This window comes from Dermacentor variabilis, chromosome 10 (genome assembly GCF_050947875.1).
Source record: "Dermacentor variabilis isolate Ectoservices chromosome 10, ASM5094787v1, whole genome shotgun sequence".
In the NCBI taxonomy this organism is placed as follows: Eukaryota; Metazoa; Arthropoda; class Arachnida; order Ixodida; family Ixodidae; genus Dermacentor; species Dermacentor variabilis.
In genome coordinates, this window is record NC_134577.1 from 11,288,924 (window position 1) to 11,308,183 (window position 19,260).

The window sequence follows — 19,260 nt, forward strand, 5'->3', positions numbered from 1 at the left end:
CGCCCCGTTTCGCCAATGTAGCTGACACTACAGTCCGAGCAGTCGGCCTTGTAGACGACGCCACTATGTTCGTCCGGAGGTGTGCGGTCCTTTGGCTTCGGGAACATGTTTGCCAATGTGTACGAGGGTTTTAACACAGTTCGAACACCCAAAGGCCGTAAAGCCCTGTGCACTGCGTCTGATACACCGCGGACATACGGAGTGCACACAAAGGAAGCCGGCCCTTTGGCCTTGCTCTCGCGGGGTCTCTGCATGCGGCGTCGCGTATCATTGACAAAGCGCTTAGGGTAACTCCATTTATGCAAAAGAGCGGCAACATGCTCCCTCAAAGTTTGCGTTGACAAGAGTGTACATACCACGGCATGTTTGTGTTCTGTAGGGTGGTGAGAGTCAAAACACAGGACACTCCCGCTATCGCAAGATTTGTGATATACGGCTGTCTCCACTGAACCTCCTTTGCTCTGTCGTACCAGCACATCTAGAAAGGCTAGGCTGCCACTGTTCTCCCTTTCACATGTAAATTGGATGGAATGATGGACAGCATTAAGCACCTCATGCTTGGCATGCAGGTTTTTCTTTTCGACAATCACAAAGGTGTCATGTACATAGCGACAGTTGTTGTTGTTGGGTCGCCAACATACAACTTGTCTAAGCTTTTGGTTGAAATCTTGAAGCCACTTGCAGAAGGGAGCACGTTCACGGTCAAGAATTCTAAAGAATTTGTTACCATGGTACGTCAGCAGCATCTTAGGGATGGCGATGTTATGGTATCTTATGATGTCAAGTCCTTGTTCATGAATGTGCTGATAATATTGGCTATGAATATCATTGAGAAACGCCTGCAGGATGACTGTACGTTAGAAAGCCGCACTTTCCTGACTGTCGACGACATCATGATTCTGCTTAGGTTCTGCTTGAAGCAAACATATTTCACATTTGCCGGAACCATATATCACCAGATAGAAGGCATCCCGATGGGCAGTCCCGTTTCTGTGATCGTGGCTGATCCATTAACGCAGCATGTGGAAACAGCTGTGATGACGTCCTTGCCCTTCCCTGTCAAAATGTATTGTCGCTATGTAGATGACACCTTTGTGATTGTTGAAAAACCTGCATGCCATGCACGAGGTGCTTAATGCCGTCCATCATGCCATTCAATTTACATGCGAGACGGAGAATAGTGGCAGCCTAGCCTTTCTAGATGTGCTGGTACGATGGAGCGAAGGAGGTTCAGTGGAGCAAGCCGTATATCGCAAATCTTGCGATAACGGGAGTCTCCCGTGTTTTGACTCTCACCACCCTACAGAATACAAACATGCCGTGGTATGTACATTCCTGTCCCATTGCGATGCACTCTCGTCAACGCAAACTTTGAGGGAGCGAGAATTAACAAATGTTGCCGCTCTTTTGCATAAACGGAGTTACCCTGAGCGCTTTGTCAATGATATGCGACGCCGCATGCGGAGACCCCACAAGAGCAAAGGCTGAAAGGCCGGCTTCCTTTGCGTGCATTCCGTATGTCTGCAATGTATCAGACACAGTGCGCAGGGCAAACATGTTCTCGAATCCAAATGATCGCACAGAGAGAGAGAGAGAGAGAGAGATAAAACTTTGTTATGTCCTTGATGGGGTTCAGGGGTGGCCCTCCAGACGAACAAAGTGGTGTCGTCTGCAAGGTCAACTGCCCGGACTGTTGTGCCAGCTTCTTTGGCGAGACGGGGCGGCTATGAAAGCCACCCATGCCACACGTGCCAAGACGGAATTGGTGGATCATTGTTTAACAAAGGGACACATGTCCGATTTTGATAATGTAATCATGTTAGCACGGGAACACCGATGGGGCCCAAGAAAATTTGTGGAATCATGGTTCATTCGCCGCAATCAATCTTCATGCAATTCTAACCATGACTTCCTGCTGGATGTTTATGGCAGTATCATATATAAGTAGTATGTATTTCTCATTTGTTGCCATTTGTGTACTGACGATGCCACCCGCATAGGTGGCGAAACTTCTCTGTTTTTGTTATTTTATTGTTGAGTAAAGCCAGTGAAAACAACACGTTGAAGTATGTCTTTGATGCATCAGTTTCTCTGATTGGCATACATCTGCAAAGTTTTTCTTTTTTTTTTGCAGTGTTGCAAATATGAAACAGGTGATAGAGAGTTAATGGAATGACCTGCTGGTACATGCAATGAACTCATACATGGAAATGCATTGTACTGTAGTGTGTCTGTGTCGGAATGACAGAATGTCTCAGCATGGACCCTGCTGCTTTGGCAAGTGATCGCATACAGCTGCATCCTGCTTTAGCGGATCATGCATCATAATATTTGGAGTATTTGATTTTGCCCATTTGGCTATAGAAGCATTCACAACATTTTTGTTTCACAATAGTAATATTTTTATTTCCCAAGTTGTGAAGAGTCCCACTTTTTGTTGTAGTATTGATAATGCAGTAATATATGCATTAGCACAGAGGACATTCTTAGTGATCAGGAGACAGTCCGCTTTTTTTTTTTCACCAATACTATACAGCTGGGCAGTTTTTGGTTCCACAATAATTGACAAGATTGTGTGCACACAGATGTGTACTACAACCACAATACATCAACCTGCGCAATCTGACAGAAGACAATGCACGCCGAGTTGAGCGCAGTTCACCAAAGCACATATTGACGAATGTCCTTGAAAGCAAATGTCCTCTCAAGAAGTATGCGAAGGATGCTTATTTTGTCCAGCTCACTTTGGGAATGTCGTAATGCTCTGTCAGTGAATCCAGGTGCCGGTTGAATTCCTGTAATATGGGAAAACTGTTTTTGTTGATGCATATCTAAAAATTGCACCACAGGGTTTCAGTGCATGCAGCAGAGAGAAGACACCTGCAGTATAATAAACAGTGAAAACATTGTCCTTATTGTTGCATGAGCACATGCACACACATACGCTATTTCTTTTTATACCTAATTCAAGTCCTGATCTGTAAACTGGCTTGAAAGGATGCTATCTTGTAACAAACAAAAGAGAGGTATCTACTGTTCAGACAAGTGTCATCTGGCATTGGATTTGCCATTTCAAGACAACAGAGTCGGTGCACTGGTACCTACATAGGGATAAAACATAAAAGGCAAGATGTGCTGCTTGTTAACACTTTCGTAGTTTGCAAGCGTCTTCCATGAAGTTCACCCGGGCGCCAGCTTACCGAACTTCACGTCACATTCAGAACAGTTATCAAGTGAGTATGTAGGTTACACACATAAAAAAGTTCAAAAAAAAGGGCCACCACTTGCCTCTACCCTTTGCTTGTGGGTCTTTGATGCTTTCTCCATGATCCTTTCGATTTGCTGCAAAAGGAAGATTGATCACCACATAAGCTCAATGTTGCAAACATTTATGCCTAAGCTGTCAAAGGAAGCCTTGTCAAAAATGGTACACTATACAGATTGCCTGACAGTTCGCTGTTTCATGAAAGCAAGTTATTCCTCTTGTTAAGTATGCCAGTACATAAAAAAAAAAAAAGGTCTTGCTAGCCTCATGCAATAAAATTTCATAACAAATCATTAATCTATCACAGAATCTTACTGCCTGATGTGTCAGAGTACGTCATGACCAACCATTCTCAAGTGAAGCAGGCAGTATGCAGATACTTTTTGTTTATTTCATTGAATAATGTAATCACAGAGGCATGTTGATAGTATACTGTAACTTCTGTTTACAATATATCAGGCTCCTTGGCCAGAAGCTAGTTAGAGTATTTTGACAGCGCAGACTAAAAACAAACAAAAATTTACAAAGCATAGCTATTTACTACAATATGATGAATGAAATAAAAACATGTGGCTTATAGTCGAAGTCCATTGCAGTATTATTGTAGTGCAGCCAATTGTGTTTTACAGTGCAGCACCAGTGATTGGTATGCCATATATGCAGCAACATAGAACGGTTGCACATCTGATGTGGTGACGAGTTCTTGTGGCATACAATGTTTTCATCTCGCACATCGCAAACACTTGGTGCAGGATTCACTATGCACTTTCTTTCTTAGCACTATCGAAATCCTATGATGACTTCCCGCTGTAGATTATTAAGCATAGTCGTCAGAGCGGAAAGATCAAACAAGCTATCAGCGTTAGTGCTGCAGCATTATATATATATATATATATATATATATATATATATATATATATATATATATATATATATATATATATATATATATATATATTACCCGTTTCTCTTGCATCTTCAAGAACGCCTTCTCTGCGTTGGTCCTGTGTATTTCTTTGACAACCGGTTGCTTCTGTTGTCCCTCTGATGAAGTCACGTTTACGTGTTCCAGAGCCTTCTTGAGATCCTTGTCCTTTTTCTTTTTTCTGTAGGAGACAAAAAGAAACATTAAAGAGAGAACTTCGGTGTAATGCAAATACACTGTTGTTCGATCAGCTGTGAGCGCAAAGCAATACTGGACCGCGATTTCGTAGCAATGCCTTTCGCGCTTGTCGCGTTCACGAGCGGTCAAGAGACGCTCCGCCCCGGCCCGTACGAAAGCATACGATGTCCTATGTATACTTCGTGGCGCGCAAAACGCATTTTGCGCCACAAAGTATGCATAGAAAATCTAAGCACCAACTTGCCCAAGAAGAAGTCCTTCTGGAATACCTCATACGATGCCTGCACTATTACAAATTTCATGAAATGGCCAAGAGCAATATCAGCCAAGGGTACACGTACTGTCAGCGTCAATTTCTGACATGTTTCGGACAACTTGCTCGAAATCAAACACGGACTAGACGCCTAATCGCAACTCGGTGTTTTCGCGACACGGACATCACTTGTCAGCTTACTTTTTAATAGCAGAGGGACTCTTGAGCTTTAGAGGAGCTTTTGTCACCAAGTCGTAGTCAGACATCGTTGTGGTTTACTAAATACAGAAGTAGAAGGAGTGGTAAACAGCGACTCGCAGAAGCACCGAAGCACGAGCAAAACGGAGAAAACGAAGCTTGGCCAGCTGGCTTGGCTTAAGGACCTTGCTTGGCTTGCCTGAGTGCGGGCTCTTCCCCTTCGCTCATTAATTTAAAATGACAAATTTTTGCATCTAAAAATTAAACTATAACAACGGTAGGTGTAATTCTAATAAAACTAAGTTAATATAATATTACGGCTTTGCATTAATTGCCCATTCAGCTTACGGTGGTCATCGTCTCATCGGCTGCTACGCTCTTACAACTGCTACCATGCCGTCCGTGTTAAGAACGTTGTATGCAAGTGATATTCTTCGGTTATGGACTTTGCTGAAACAATAATTTTTTGTAGCACGTAAGATTAGAATATTATGCATGATGTGGTGCATCTGTTTGACATATCAGACGCTTCTTGTGCGTTTCGCAACTTAACGGTATCAAGGTCGCTGTCATTGGAGAACTTGCTGCTCTTGAAAAGATGTTTGTTTCGATTTTGTAGCTAACATTCTTTTAATATGTAAAATGCTGTACGCTGCTTTGAGATTCAACGGTGCGGTCTGCAGGCATTACTTGTCTCTGCTCAAGTTCTCTGCTAGGAAAAGGTGAGCGTTCCATAATCGTACTGTATGCTTTCATACGAGCAGACAGTTCTTTCTACACGACGATGCGCAGTTCCAAAACCAACTGCGACATGCCCCACTTTTACGCGTCCTGCTACATCACGGTAGTTTGGACAGTTGCTTAATTGCCATGAATGACTTGAATATTGCACCACAAACACACGTGAGACACGTGCCTTAATTATGATTGTCTTTCCTGTTGACGACGTTTCCTGGTAAGGTATCTATTTACACAAACCCATTGCCATCAAAATTGTAGTCAGAAGCGACTCATTTGACTGTAACTTTGAGGCCAGAACTGGAAGGCGTCTTTTCGATACACAGTCGGCATACGGGCGCCAGAATCGCACCCGCGACGTTGCGCTCGGCAGCAAAAAACAATAGCTGCTGAGCCGCTCTTGATTAAGGCAGTAACTTCCCTGACTTCATGTGCAAGACTTTGCACACTGGAAATTACAAAAATAAAATTAAATAAAAGAATGCTACTGCCGCTTCTACAATGAACTTCTATATTAATTTATAAATAGTGGTGAACATTTTTATTGGAGAAGGAGCAATTGGGAAGGTCACGAGAAAAGAAACGAATATATTAAAAATTTATGAGTAAATAAATCTTTGTATGATAAATGCATTGGGACATCCTTTTCAGTTAAAATAAAGATGATATTCGTAATGAAACTTACGTACTTTTCTTTGCAGTGTGGCCTCCTTTTGCAAGCTCTCTGTAAACAACTCACTAGGAGGACTCGCTAAGACTTCCGCAACTTCGCTCCCGGCAGCCAGATCATCTCGATGCTATCATCCCCTGCAACATATTTTCGTGTTTGGTGGAGGATGCACTGTGACACTGTCCATTGCCTTGGGCCGGTGCCTGCTGCAGACGAGAGTGCAGTGTGCCAAGCACAACACAAGGCTCCTTGATGCCAAAAAAGGCAGCACAGTGCCTTTCAACTGGGCTTCTTTTTTTCGCTTCTTGAAGCCAGACTGGCTCCCGCTTCTCATAGCTGTTGTAGTAAGTATGTATATCTATTTCACTTTCTTCTCTGCCATTCATCATCAGTGTAACTTGTATCTCATGGAATCTGTTGTTTCTAGCCACTTAATCGTTGTTACTTCAGCAACAGTACAGCCTGCAGTAGCTTGACGGTAGTATGATATGAACCCCATATCTGACCACTGAATAATGCTCATTTCGCTCTTCAACAGGAGCTGTGCAGAAATGAAAAGGAGGAAAGAAGCGGACGACAAAGTGCTATGTCATTTGTTTGTTCCTCCTAAACTCAGTCTAGCCAAGGTGATACAGTGTGGCAAAGGCAAGGGCTCGGCCACTCAGTAAAGTGAACTAGCTGCATGTTCCAGAGAAAGGAGCGTGGCTTGGCCATTGTTCGCTATCAGCCCTTCCATGATGCTTCTGGTCAGTTGATACATCATATGGAGTGTGATCAGAGGTGGACATTGAAAGAGCCCTTCTTCTGGTTCTCCTATTGTTGGCTGATGTGGCCCATAGCTTTCGCTGCACTGGTTTGTACCTAATCTCAGAATTGGTGAGATAGATTAGAGACCAGGCTTTCTTGCTTCATTTTTATAGTGTGAGAGCCTTAAAACAAAGATTTGAGGGCACACCACTTGCTTTGCCGTAGCATTCATTTACATGTGAACTTTGCAGCACACAGTGACAGAAGGCTGATGTGTCTATTGCAGATGTGAGTAATAGTAGGTTGTTTATGAAGAAAATGAAAGCAAAGAAAGCTACTGCTGACCACACTAACTATCTAGCTACATCTGCTGGCACCTGAACGGCAGTCAGCAGTGGGGGCAGGCTTGACAATGGGGGTGGGGGGTGGAGGAATAGACAGAGAGAGACAGTAGACTAGGATGAAGGAAACTATTTACATAATGTATAACATGTTAAAAACGCATGCCTTCTGTCATGATTAAGTGAGTTTTTTCAACGCTCTTTGTTTTGCTTGTTTTTATGCCATTTTAAGATAATGAATAGTACAGCTGACTCATGTTAAGGTGTATTCTCTTTTAATGAAAAACCTCGCCCTTAATTTGGAGTGACCTTGACTTTGTAGCCTGTTCTTCCTTGAAATGAATTCTTATTCACATTTTCAAAGCCTCATTTCCAGTTAACTGGTCAATCTACACTTCATTGTGTTGTCTGAAAGTATTACATTAACTAAGTCAAAATGCATAACTATCTTGAGAAAGTGACAGGTTTGATTGTCTTACAAATATAAGGAAATTAACAGCAAAATATTCACTTCATTTAGCTTGTGCATCAATACGGGCTGATACACAGGTTGTCTACTAATGTATAAATTTTAAAGAAATAGACCTTTTAACAAAAAACTTCTTTTTGTTTTTATAAAGGTATGCCATTCTTAGTAGAGCTGTTCGAATAGTTGTTTTTTCCCATTGCAAGCCTTCAACACAGCATAGGAATTGTGCTTCCTTTTGCAAAGCTTGTAACATACAATTTTCTCTGTGTGCCCTGCAGAGTGCCTTAATTGTTGCTGCTCTCAACATTCAAATCCCGGTGTTCCTGGGTGCAGTTGTTGACGTCCTGAGCAGGATAAAATCTGGCAGCTCAAGCCCTGGCGAAACTGCCATAAACTTTTTTGAGGAAATACGTGGACCAGCAACACGACTTTTTCTCATTTACGTCATGCAAGTGAGTATACCTAAAGAGTGCTTACTGTTAGGCTAGTTGGTCTCTTATAATGTTCAGGGGAAATAGTGCTAAAGAAGATGCATTTGCAGGAAGTGACGATGAACACAAGCACTTGTGTTCTACTCTAAGAAAAGGTTACACCCCTTGGCTTATCTCGTCCTCAAACAATAATCTTCATCTGTCTTGCACGCTTTTCCTTTCAATAATGCCACTCGCCCGGTACTTCTAGGTCATGAACAGCATACACATTATCAGCGCAACATGGGATTTCTGGTGGGAAAGTAGCAAGCACAGAATTTTTAAGAAAGAAAATGCAAGCAACACTGAGGATGATTATTATTTTGGGGCAAGCTATGCTCCAAAGGGTGCAAAATTATTTCAGGATGTAGTTTCCCTTCCTGTGAGTGTTTATTTTCTCGTGCTGATTCCCCTCAATAACAGTAATGCATGTGCATGTGTTATTTTTCTGTGCTACTTAGCTTGTTGCTGCGGTCCTTTCCTGTAGGGCTGAAGTTGTTTCTGTGGCTGGTTGCTGCATTGAGCCAAGCACTAGATACACTAAAAAAAGCACCCGAACTGACACTTTTCTAGTTTGCCAGCAAGGTAGAATTTCTTTTTGAATTTATACCATGTATTTTTGTTATGCATGCCATGTTTTTGTTTACCATACTTATCATTTTGCATGCCATGTGCACCATCTTTGCCATATATTGTATTGAGCTACTTATCTAACACTACCGGGACAATTCTTTTTTTTTATTAGTTATTGACTTCCATCTGTTTGCCTTTGACTTTTTTTTTTAAAGTTTATTTGCTAATTTGCATTATTTCTTGTATATATAATCAAGTATGTGTTATTTGCCTCTGTATTTACCTCTACCCTTTGCACTTCCCCTCTGCAATGCACAATTATACCTTGAGGGCATAATAAATAAGTAAATAAATAAATGAATAAATAAATAACCACTCAGTACATTGTAGCCTGTTCTTTTGAATATAATAAACCTCTTCAAAGTGGGTTCAGTGGGTGCTGGAGAAAATGATTTCTCCTTTCTCATTCATTTAATAGAAGCTCATAGATAAAACTTACTCTTAAAAAAACACTAAAAAGAAACTAAGTCATGGTAGACTATGTATTCTTCTAAAACTCTGTTTTCATTACATCAGCAGAAAAACATTGGCTACTAGCTGAGAAAAGGAGGGCCAGATTTCTAATTTTCAAATTTCTTGCCAAGCTTATGTGTCAAACAAGTGTGATGTCGTCGATTTTAGGGTATTCTATCATAACTGGGATGTTTTAATGCACAGAAAGTCATTAGAACTTTCTATAGTGAGTTCTTTGAGCTCAGTTGTGATGCACTGTTTATCTTCATCAATAAACTATTTCTAGACAAGCAAACACACTGCTAAAATCCATGATGCCAAAGGAGGCTAGTACAAGCACTTCATAAGAGCTTCATCACTCATTTTTCATTGCTTCATATTTTCTGGCTTACCGAAACTCTACTCATGGTAAGACTGGCCTTTACACTATTCTGAAGGTGCAGTTTACTAATGCAGCTTGACTTGATATTTCTCTCTAGTGTATATTTCCCATAAACTTGTACAAGCTCACTGGTAGCCTATTTTCCATATATATGTATGTGGTTATTTCCTATAATTCTCTGAGGTCACTTAAATAGCCTTGCTGAAGCATCCGTGCTCTCTCACTGCCCTTCAGAGTGTGTTTACAGCCATCTACATATCAACGCTGTCCTTCACCGGCGAGCGCTATGCCACGAGGCTTCGCCAAGCGCTGCTCGAGTCTGTGCTCAAGCAGGACATGTGCTTCTTTGACAAGACAAAGACTGGCGAGATCATGAACTGGTGAGGCCCGAGTCGAGAGACACTGGAGATCATAAATAAAACTCTGGTTTTGCTTGCCACTGGAGAGGTGCTAACTGATGCACAAATCACTTTTAGTCAAGGATATTCTCATAACTATAATGGCTGCAGGATACTGTTTGAGGAATTATCAGGAAAGGTCTATCAGATGAATCCCATAGAGATTTCCAAGGTGGAGGTGGGTTTATAAAATATTAGCCATACTGGCTCAGTGGCTCTGTGTTCTGCTGGGTTTGCTTCAGAGCTACAGTGACTACAACGGGCTGAAGATGAAATTTTTTTCTAAATGCTCCTGTCTTCAGCTGTAGGTGCAGTTGAACCCTCACACTGCCATTCCTGCGATAATGGGACCTACCCCTACCACTACCCCTACCACTCCTGAGTATGCTCATTTGTGTTTTCAGCATACTTCCTGCAGAGGTAGGAAGTGTGCTATGGTTGCATTGGTAGAGACCAAAGCAACTTGTGCGAAAAGGAATGTTGCATGTCCATTGTGTCATTTATAGAGAGGTCCTCTAATTACTCAAATCTTGTAATCCAAATTTCTGACAGCAGATGGAGTGTCTCAGTGCTGTCTTGGCAGGGCAACCATGGTGAGCCAGTGTGGCACGTCTGCCCACGCTTTGACAAGCAAAGGGATTTATGAACTGTTCGTGAATTCTGAATCAGGAGGAAGGGATCACTAAAAACCAGCCTCTGTATAGCATGAATTGTCGGCTATCTGAACCAGTATGTAGAACAAGAGAACAAGAAATGAAAAGCACTGTCGAGTTTTTAGGAATAATCCAAAGAATCTCCACCATGGCATTTTTCATAGCCCTATTGCAGAGCTTTGAAACACATACAAAGAAAAGTTGTATACCTGAACACTCAAAGATTTCCTTTGTGGCATTGTGCTGTAGTTTGGTAAACTGAAACTTTCCCATTGAGAAAAGAAAGCTTTGTAGATTACCCTGTTGTTGTTTCAGGTGTATTCCATACTGTAAAGAGTATCTGTTTTTGTCAAGTTTATTCCAGTTAGTTGCATTAGTTAAAATGAAAGTGTAGATATAATGCAAATGATATGTTGGTGTAAACTAATTGACTGTTACTGAAGTGCTGTAAGTTAAAGAAAGAAGAAAATACTTTGTGGTAGTTTACTTGTCTAAGCAGCATCTTATGCTGCATTCAGTTGTAGGAGTCGAGTGTTTTACTTATGCCATGGACCTCTGCTTTTTTCACTTGTATACTAAAATGGACCTTTTCTTGGCTTGATGAAACTTACTAAACATACCTTGTTATCAGATCATTGTTATTAACATATGTGAAGATCTTTTAAGCATATATTAAGTACTAGTTTATAATTGCCTCCTCACTTGTCCTTTACAGCCTCAGTGGAGATGTACAGGAGTTCAAAAGTGCCTTCAAGCTGTGTGTATCACAAGGAATCAGGAGTGTGGCCCAGGTGTGCATATTTTTCATCACTGTGTCATCAGGCTTCTTGTAGAGTAGTAACCTCTTATCATTACACTATTTTGCAATAAAGATGAACCTCTTATAACTGGGCTTTTTTTTTTGTTCTTGGAAAAATATTTTAACTCCACTTTCAAATCAGTTCAATTGAGTTTATTGACCATATAGTACTGGATGGCTACCTGGGACTAAAAGCTGCATAGAAAGCTTGACAGAGGCCCAGGTAACCGTTACAAGGCAGACACAGCAAAACGGCAAAAAAAAAGAGAGATACTTGACAACATGTGAAGTAGAAATTTAAGTGTATACGCTGATAAACAAAGCCACAAAGGCCATTTTCTTCCCCTGGTTGAAATGCCAGCAAAATGTCTCGAGCTCATCAAAATGTTGTTATGATCACATATTGCTTCATTGTACACCTTTTAACTGATAAAGCAAGGAGAAACCTTGCTATGCTGCTGCCATCCATGCACTGTTGAAAAGCTGGGATAAGTGCATCAGTTTCATCGTGGATTACCTTGAGAAATGAGACCACTTCCACGCATGTGAACATGTGTTGTAATCTAGAAAACTATGAAGTCCAGGTTTGACTTGAACACCCCTCGTATGTGAATTTATGAGCGGGCAACTGGCCAATGCGTTTTTGTATGTGACCTTATAGCATCAATGCTGCCAAAGTTGAAACTTTTGCTATGCAATGAGCGAGAAGAATTAGGGGAATCTAGGGGCTAAATTTTTTTTGGTTGCGGACCACATTAAGGCATTGCTCATGTTGCTGGTCACCAACACCTTGTTACTGCACAAACTAACATGAAAATTCTCTCTTTCAGACGGTTGGGTGTGCGATATCGCTGTATTACATCTCGCCGAAGATGACCATGTTGACTGTGGTCGTTATGCCTGTGATGTTGGCAACGGGCACGGTATTTGGCTCATTTCTGCGAGTACTTTCTCGGAAAGCACAAGAGCAGGTGAATATGGGTTGCCTGTCAGTAGTTTTATTCCTTACTGGCGCGATAAACAATTCTTGAGTGTAATAGCTTTGACATTTTCTTCTTTTTTCACAGTGGTTGCTTTAGGTGCTGTCTTTTGTAGTTACTCTATGTTTTCTGCCTTTCTTGTAGAGTGCCCGAGCTGCAGGTGTGGCTGACGAAGCATTGAGCAACATCAGGACAGTTCGGTCATTTGCTATGGAGGACACCGAAGTTCAGTGAGTTCACAACAGTCCCTTTTGCTTATGCACTGCATCACAAATTAATGGAATGCCTGTGCATGATTTAGGCCAAGGCCTAGAATAGGTTTTGGAGACCTAATTGTGAGGCATATATTTATATTTTCTGTCGTTAAGTCATAAGTTTCCTTTGATATATAGAGAGACTGCTAGGTGCCATATATATACTGCACTAAGGGCCGCACTCATGTAATCTAGAAATAAAGAATTCGAAGACTGAACATAGCGTTATAGCCTGTGTACATGCTCTTGGATTCTGAGCGTGTGGTATGCATGGTCTGCAGACATCCTTGTGGAAAGCTTTAATGTTACAGTCATGTGTGTGTATATATATAATATATATATACATACACACACACGGTGTTTTTTTAGCTGCACAAAATTTTTTAAAGATTGCCTATGGCGTGTAGCACGATTCAAACCCTTGGTCTAAATTACTCGATGAGGCGACCACTACTTCTACAAGAAATCAAAATGGTTCATTTAATGATTAACATAATTACACTAATTAAGCTTAAATTAATTACTTTATGCCACATATTTCAATCTACGAATTGTAGCCGCTGAGTTCACATGGTGTATCCGCATGGAATGAATTCTCTGGACTGCACCAGTTTCCAGATATTAATTTTTGAAGTGTCTGGCGAAGTGCATTGGCGTTCCATTTACTTATTTAGGAAACCGCTGTTTTATGCATTGAAACACTTAAGTAACTAGAACACCAATGCATTTCGATGGACACTATGAAAATTAATATTTCAGAACTGGTGCTGTAGAAGAATTTGTTCCTAGTGAATACGCCATGCAAACTCAGCAGCTATAATTCGTAGATTGTAATATGTGATGTAACGTAATTAATCAAAAAGTAATTAGCATAATTTTGTTAATTAGTGAATCAACCATTTTGTTTTTTTAGGAGTAATGGCTGCCTCATCGAGTAATTTAGATCAAGGGTTATAATTGTATTATCTGCCACAGGCAATATTTAAAAAATGCAGTGCAGCTAGAAGAAAACATCCTGTATATAACACCATGGAGGGCACTGAAGACTACTGCATCCGAGAGTGGGCTGCCTATCTTAATGTGAGCAGTGATGACAGTGACAGTAGTGAGGACTCTAGACAGGCACCAGCTGCATGGCATGCTTGTATAACCAAATATTTGTGTCATGAAAACAACAGCATTCACTCTTTTTGGATAAAGAAATAAACGGGTATTACGTGCAGCCCAAAGAATTAGACCCTAATGGCTCAATCTGGTGCAAGGGCCGCATGTTGTCAAGATCGAAAAAAAAGTGCGGCTCTTACATGAACATATACAGTACATAAGAAAGTAAGGTTAAATACAGAAAGCTAAAGTTGAATACAATAATGCCAGGTAAGGTGAGACTAGGTTGATACTCAAGTTCGGTATGCATGTTGATTGATTGATTGATTGATTGATTGATTGATTGATTGATTGATTGATTGATTGATTGATTGATTGATTGATTGATTGATTGGCTGACTGAGTGACGGACTGACTGAGTAATTGAGCCAGCCTATATTTCACTCTTTTTGTTCATATTCCTACAAGGCTCTTTAAGCATGAAGTTGACAAGGCTGAAAACCTGCATACTGCACTTGGCGTTGGTATTGGCTGCTTTCAGGGGCTTACCAACCTCAGCCTCAACGGTAAGGCTTGTCCTTTAACTATTGTATTAGCAATATCAAAATTTCTTTTTACTTATAGCTGTTGTCTGGTTAAAGCGATCTCACTCACTCTGTCAGTGCCTGCAGGACCTTTTTAGTGAATCAGTCTATGATGAAAAAGAGACTGTTCCTTTGGTACTACAGTCTCATTTCTGGTTCTGGTTATGTTATTTAAATAATTGTTATGATGTTTTTAAAAGCCCATTTACTTGTAAAATGCAAAATTTCCTCCTTTTTCCTTCCGACGTCCCAATAGAGACTTTGACTATGGGACCTCCTTTTGTATTTCATATCTGTCAAAACTTGTGACCACTTTGGCACAATAAACTTGTAAACTTATAAGCACTTGTAATATCTGCTGACACACATTATGCTGACACATGCTGTATAAGCCATGTAGTAATGCTTAGACAGTGGAATTCATCAGTCATTCATTCAACTTGATGTAATGAGAATATGATTTTGCTGTTACCTTTGGCCAATCACCTGGTCCAAGTACAACTATATATATAAAAAAAGGGGGCACATGCCACTGCCTTCTAAAGTTGTACTCAACTATAGTACCTTGTGAGCAATTGTATACTGTCATAAGCTGCCATTGTGTGTTCTCTCTGTTCTCTACTTTTCTTTTAGCCTGTTTGTGGCAAGCTGCTTTGGCTTCTTTTGTGGCTTTATTTCAATTTATTTTCAATTTATTTATCACATATAGCATAAGTACATTTAGGCTTGAAATATATGCGGAAGGAGATCTCAATGTGAAAAGCTGCAAGGTGGAACACTTACAAACAGGAAAAATAAACATTGTTACAGCAGAGGGCAAATTGTTACATACACGATAGAAATGTGAGTGTAAATGCATAGTAAACAATAAAGCATAACTACAGAAACAGAAAAATTGCAAAAGAATACTACATTAGAATTAAAAGGTAAATTATGGGGTTTTACGGGCCAAAACCACTTTCTAATTATGAGGCACGCCTACATCAGAATATATGCTAAATTGAGATTACATGTACTGCAAGAAGGTGTGCAACTTGAATTTAAATCAACTAATGGCGGTATTAGTTCATTAGGCTAGTGGTTGAGTAATTCCATAAAAAAGTTGAAGCGAAATTGGCAGTGAATTTTCCCATAGTTAGTTCTTGGTTTAGACAGCAAAAAGTTAAAACTGTTTAAGCAGTTTCAGCTGCTTTTAGAACTCTGTCGATGGTCTTTATGCATTTTCTAAGAGCTGTTCTGGTTTTTGCAGGTGTTGTGCTTGGCGTATTGTATGTTGGAGGCACCATGATGGAATCAGACAGCCTGAATGCCGGCCAGGTTATGTCTTTTTTTGTGTCCAGCCAAATAATTCAGAGGTATGCCCAAAGAAAATGTGATGTAACTTCAAGGGCTTTATCCACAATGACTTAAATGATATTACTATGCCTTGTAGCAGTGTTACGTATAAATTGTGATCAGTAAACATTAATGAGTCTTCGGTACCTCTATTGTTGTGGTAAGCATTTCCTGTAGTTTTGCTAGTTTTGCTTATTCTGAGGGAATTTGTCTCTATCTTTTAGAGGTCTTTTAATGATGCTCTTGTAAAGCTTTAATTTACAGTGTCTGCATATCGAGACGCAACTTACCTTTGAACGTTCTTAGGAGTTATGCCGAGGAAACAACAAACTTGTCCGTAGCGCTGAATGTAACCATCAGTTTCTATTAATAAAAAGCAATGGTATAAGTCACTTCAGCACAGAGAGTAGTGTAAAACAATGTTACCTTAAGAGTTGTACTACCAGGATTCATGAGTTGTTCAACATGTTACTCTGTATCACTGCCGTGAGATACAACCACACCAAGCCAACAGATGACGAAAGCAAGGAAAGCATACGGGAAACTACCTGTGTTCTTTAATTGAAATATAAGAATAATAAGGTGGCCAGAAACAAAAGTGGCCAGAAAACAGCTTGCTGCCCGTGGGAGCTGAATCCACATCTTCCACTGTACGTATGAAATACTCTACCGATTAACCACCTTTGGTAAAAGAATGTTCTGCTTACACTGCCATGGCCATGAGTGGTACTAGATAACACACTCGCAGGGCCAGATCTTCTTCACATATGAGTGCCTTAGACAGAGAACAGCTGTTGCCATAGGTCAATTCGTAAAGGGTCATGCCTCTAATTCAGAAGATATGGGTTTGGCTCCTACCGGTGGAGCAAGTCGGTTTTAATCACTCTCATTTCCCTTTACCTTATAATTTCTGTATTTCAATTAAAAACAAAAGGTTATTTCTCCACTGCTTTCCTGAACTTCATTATCTGTGGACTTTATGTTGTAGTGTCTATAAAAAAAATTGAGCCTCTCTGTAACACTTCTTCTCGTTCATTGCGGCTAGTTAGTCTTTCTTCTTGCCTCCCAGGTCCCTAAACAAAATATTAACCAGCTTGTCTACTTTAATGAACATTTCAGTTCTTTTCGTGATATCACGCATCATCTACTGAGCTTAATATCCAGAATCAGTTATTTTTTTTAATTATGAGAACTGGTCAAGTGTGACTGAAATGTTCTTGCTACACACTTAAACTTTATTCTGCAAAGTTTGTGCTGTTTCCAGAAAAATATATTATTTTGGAGGCCTTAAAAATACTCAGTTGTACTATATTTACTCGCATAATGAACACACTCGTGTAATGCGCACGGTCCCCACTTTTCCTATAAAGAAGTGTTTTTTTTTTTTGTTTTTCTTGCATAATGATCGCACCCTGAACTTGCCATTGTGAAATATGAGACACATGGTACTATTCGGCGTCTGATATGGCGTCCGGCTGGTGCGATTGAGTCCGATGCCGTGTCTGTTGCCGAATCGTACCATGTCGCCTACATTTATTGCGATTGCAATTACATGGATGCTCCAGGCACATTTTTGCCGTTGTCGTCGTTGCCGCATGCCGCATGGTGTAGGTGTGAGTGAAAGCACATGTGGGAAGCTGATGATCGTGGTTCAATCTCGCGTGCCGGCTTTCCGCGCTCAAAAGGCCCCGAGAGGGAGAGGCGGCATTGTGCTCTGGCAGCAACTGCATATTGCACAACCATGCCTGAGGGGTGCCGACGATCGCTGCTCAATCTCCCGCGTACAAGGGCGGGAAGCGGGAAGGAAGCATGCCGTCTCCCATCGTGCGCATGGCACTGGGGGAGGGGAGAGTGGGGGCTGGTGGCGTTTTACTCTGGCAGCAACTGCACATTGCACGGCCACAGCGCGCCATATCTTCAGAGTGATCTGCAGGGGGGGTGGCTGAGTCGATGGCAGCTCATACCTTTGTGCATGCTGCGTTAGTTTGCGTTGAAGCGAATGTTTGCAAGTTTATACGGCCGATAAAACTACTATCCTTATTTCATGTAGCTGTCTACACATTTGCTGTCGTAATCTACGGTTTGCACTTCGGGCGAAACTAACTTTTTTTAGAGGTGGCTGTGGAAAAAAAAAAATTCCTCGATATTTTACCGTGTGTAATGAACGCACCCTCCAACTTTGTGCATATCTTTCTTGACAAAAAAGTGCGTTCATTATGCGAGTAACTATGGTAATTTGTGACTGACGGGAATAACTTTTGTATATTTTTGGTCTTTGACACGTTTGTGTTAGCTTTGCTTTTAAGTATGGTAATCTTATGTATTATCTTTGTATTGCAAGTTATTTGGGCATTATAGTTAACTATGTCTATTGAAATGCGTACTTGTAACAGAAAAGAAAGAAAGAGCAGTTGAGATACTGTTGCCATAGCACAAATTAACACAGTAAGCAGCGACAATGCCCACATTTCAACCAGTTTGCATCAGTTTTCTGAAACCCATTTCCTGCTAAAGATTTGTTGCTATGCATGTCATCTGAGTGTATTTACAGAAAGAGTCTTGCCTTAAGCAATCATTTAAACTATTGTCTGCCTCTTCTTTATGCTCTGTGTGAAGACACAGCACCGACTATCTGTAGTCGTCTTGAGATGGCTCTTAGCTTGTTTACCTGGCTGCATCTAGTCTCCCTGTTATGTTAAGCTCATAAATTTAATGTGCATATTTGGTTTTGCAATGAGATTTGGAACATGGGTCTTGCATTGCAAGGTCAACCAAAGTAATATGTGGAGAGGCAGTGTGTTGGAATGTAACGAAAACAAAAACGAAATATGAAAAAAAAAATATTTTTATTACTGAAACATTTATTATTTTGTTTCAGAGTGAAGCTGAAATATTTTTTTCTCGGTTTTCGGTTCAAGGGGCAAGTCGGCAGTCTGAAATAACTGATGTCAGGCAACGTCGGCATTAGCACGTATCTCAGGCAGAGACAGTGTGAGCGATAGCCGGTCGAGTGCTCCACTAATCTAAGCCTGTCGCTCGGTGCACTAGCAGATTGGCATTGAAGGAAAACCCAGGGCTTGTGCGCTGAAGGGCTTATCGTTTCATTTTCTACGGGTACTACACTTTGTTACTAAAGTTTTATCATTCGTTTACGTTTGTTTAAGTTCCTTTTTTCATGACAGTGGCCTCGCATTTGGGCAAATACACTCGTTGAGGTGCTGCTTCTGGGAAAATGCTTAGTGCCTTGCCTCAAGGCACTGAGCATGATCTCGGAATTTATAATTCACCTATTGAGAAAAATAAATACTATGTTTTAATCATTACTATGCTTCGGAAATACTTGTATGCGAACCAAAACTGTTATGAACCATTACGGATCATTTTTTTTTTTTTTTACGGAGCAGAACTGGT

General features: G+C 40.7%; 2 protein-coding genes across 3 annotated transcripts in view; one reads left to right on the forward strand and one right to left on the reverse strand.

Moving 5' to 3' along the window:
* Positions 1–2,409: 2,409 nt before the first annotated feature.
* Positions 2,410–5,025, reverse strand: LOC142559863 (protein FAM32A-like). Of its 2 annotated transcripts, none has more exons than XM_075671542.1 (4): positions 4,843–5,025; positions 4,227–4,371; positions 3,289–3,342; positions 2,410–2,811 (listed from the first exon to the last, which is right to left on the reverse strand). In XM_075671542.1, the coding sequence occupies exons 1-4, from the start codon at positions 4,905–4,907 to the stop codon at positions 2,659–2,661; spliced, it is 417 nt and encodes a 138-aa protein (XP_075527657.1). In that variant the 5' UTR covers positions 4,908–5,025; the 3' UTR covers positions 2,410–2,658. The 2 variants fall into 2 exon arrangements, with proteins under 2 accessions (XP_075527657.1, XP_075527658.1); XM_075671543.1 differs by having other exon boundaries at positions 2,410–2,795; positions 4,843–5,022.
* A 160-nt stretch (positions 5,026–5,185) lies between these two features.
* Positions 5,186–19,260, forward strand: part of LOC142559883 (ATP-binding cassette sub-family C member 3-like) — an 86,621-nt gene continuing 72,546 nt past the window's right edge. Inside the window, exons 1-9 of the mRNA XM_075671569.1 lie at positions 5,186–5,561; positions 6,279–6,591; positions 8,083–8,256; positions 9,977–10,122; positions 11,509–11,584; positions 12,423–12,563; positions 12,717–12,802; positions 14,399–14,496; positions 15,764–15,869. Of these exons, the coding sequence (XP_075527684.1) occupies positions 5,482–5,561; positions 6,279–6,591; positions 8,083–8,256; positions 9,977–10,122; positions 11,509–11,584; positions 12,423–12,563; positions 12,717–12,802; positions 14,399–14,496; positions 15,764–15,869 (1,220 nt within the window). The 5' untranslated portion in view covers positions 5,186–5,481. The remainder of the gene's footprint in view (positions 5,562–6,278; positions 6,592–8,082; positions 8,257–9,976; positions 10,123–11,508; positions 11,585–12,422; positions 12,564–12,716; positions 12,803–14,398; positions 14,497–15,763; positions 15,870–19,260) is intronic.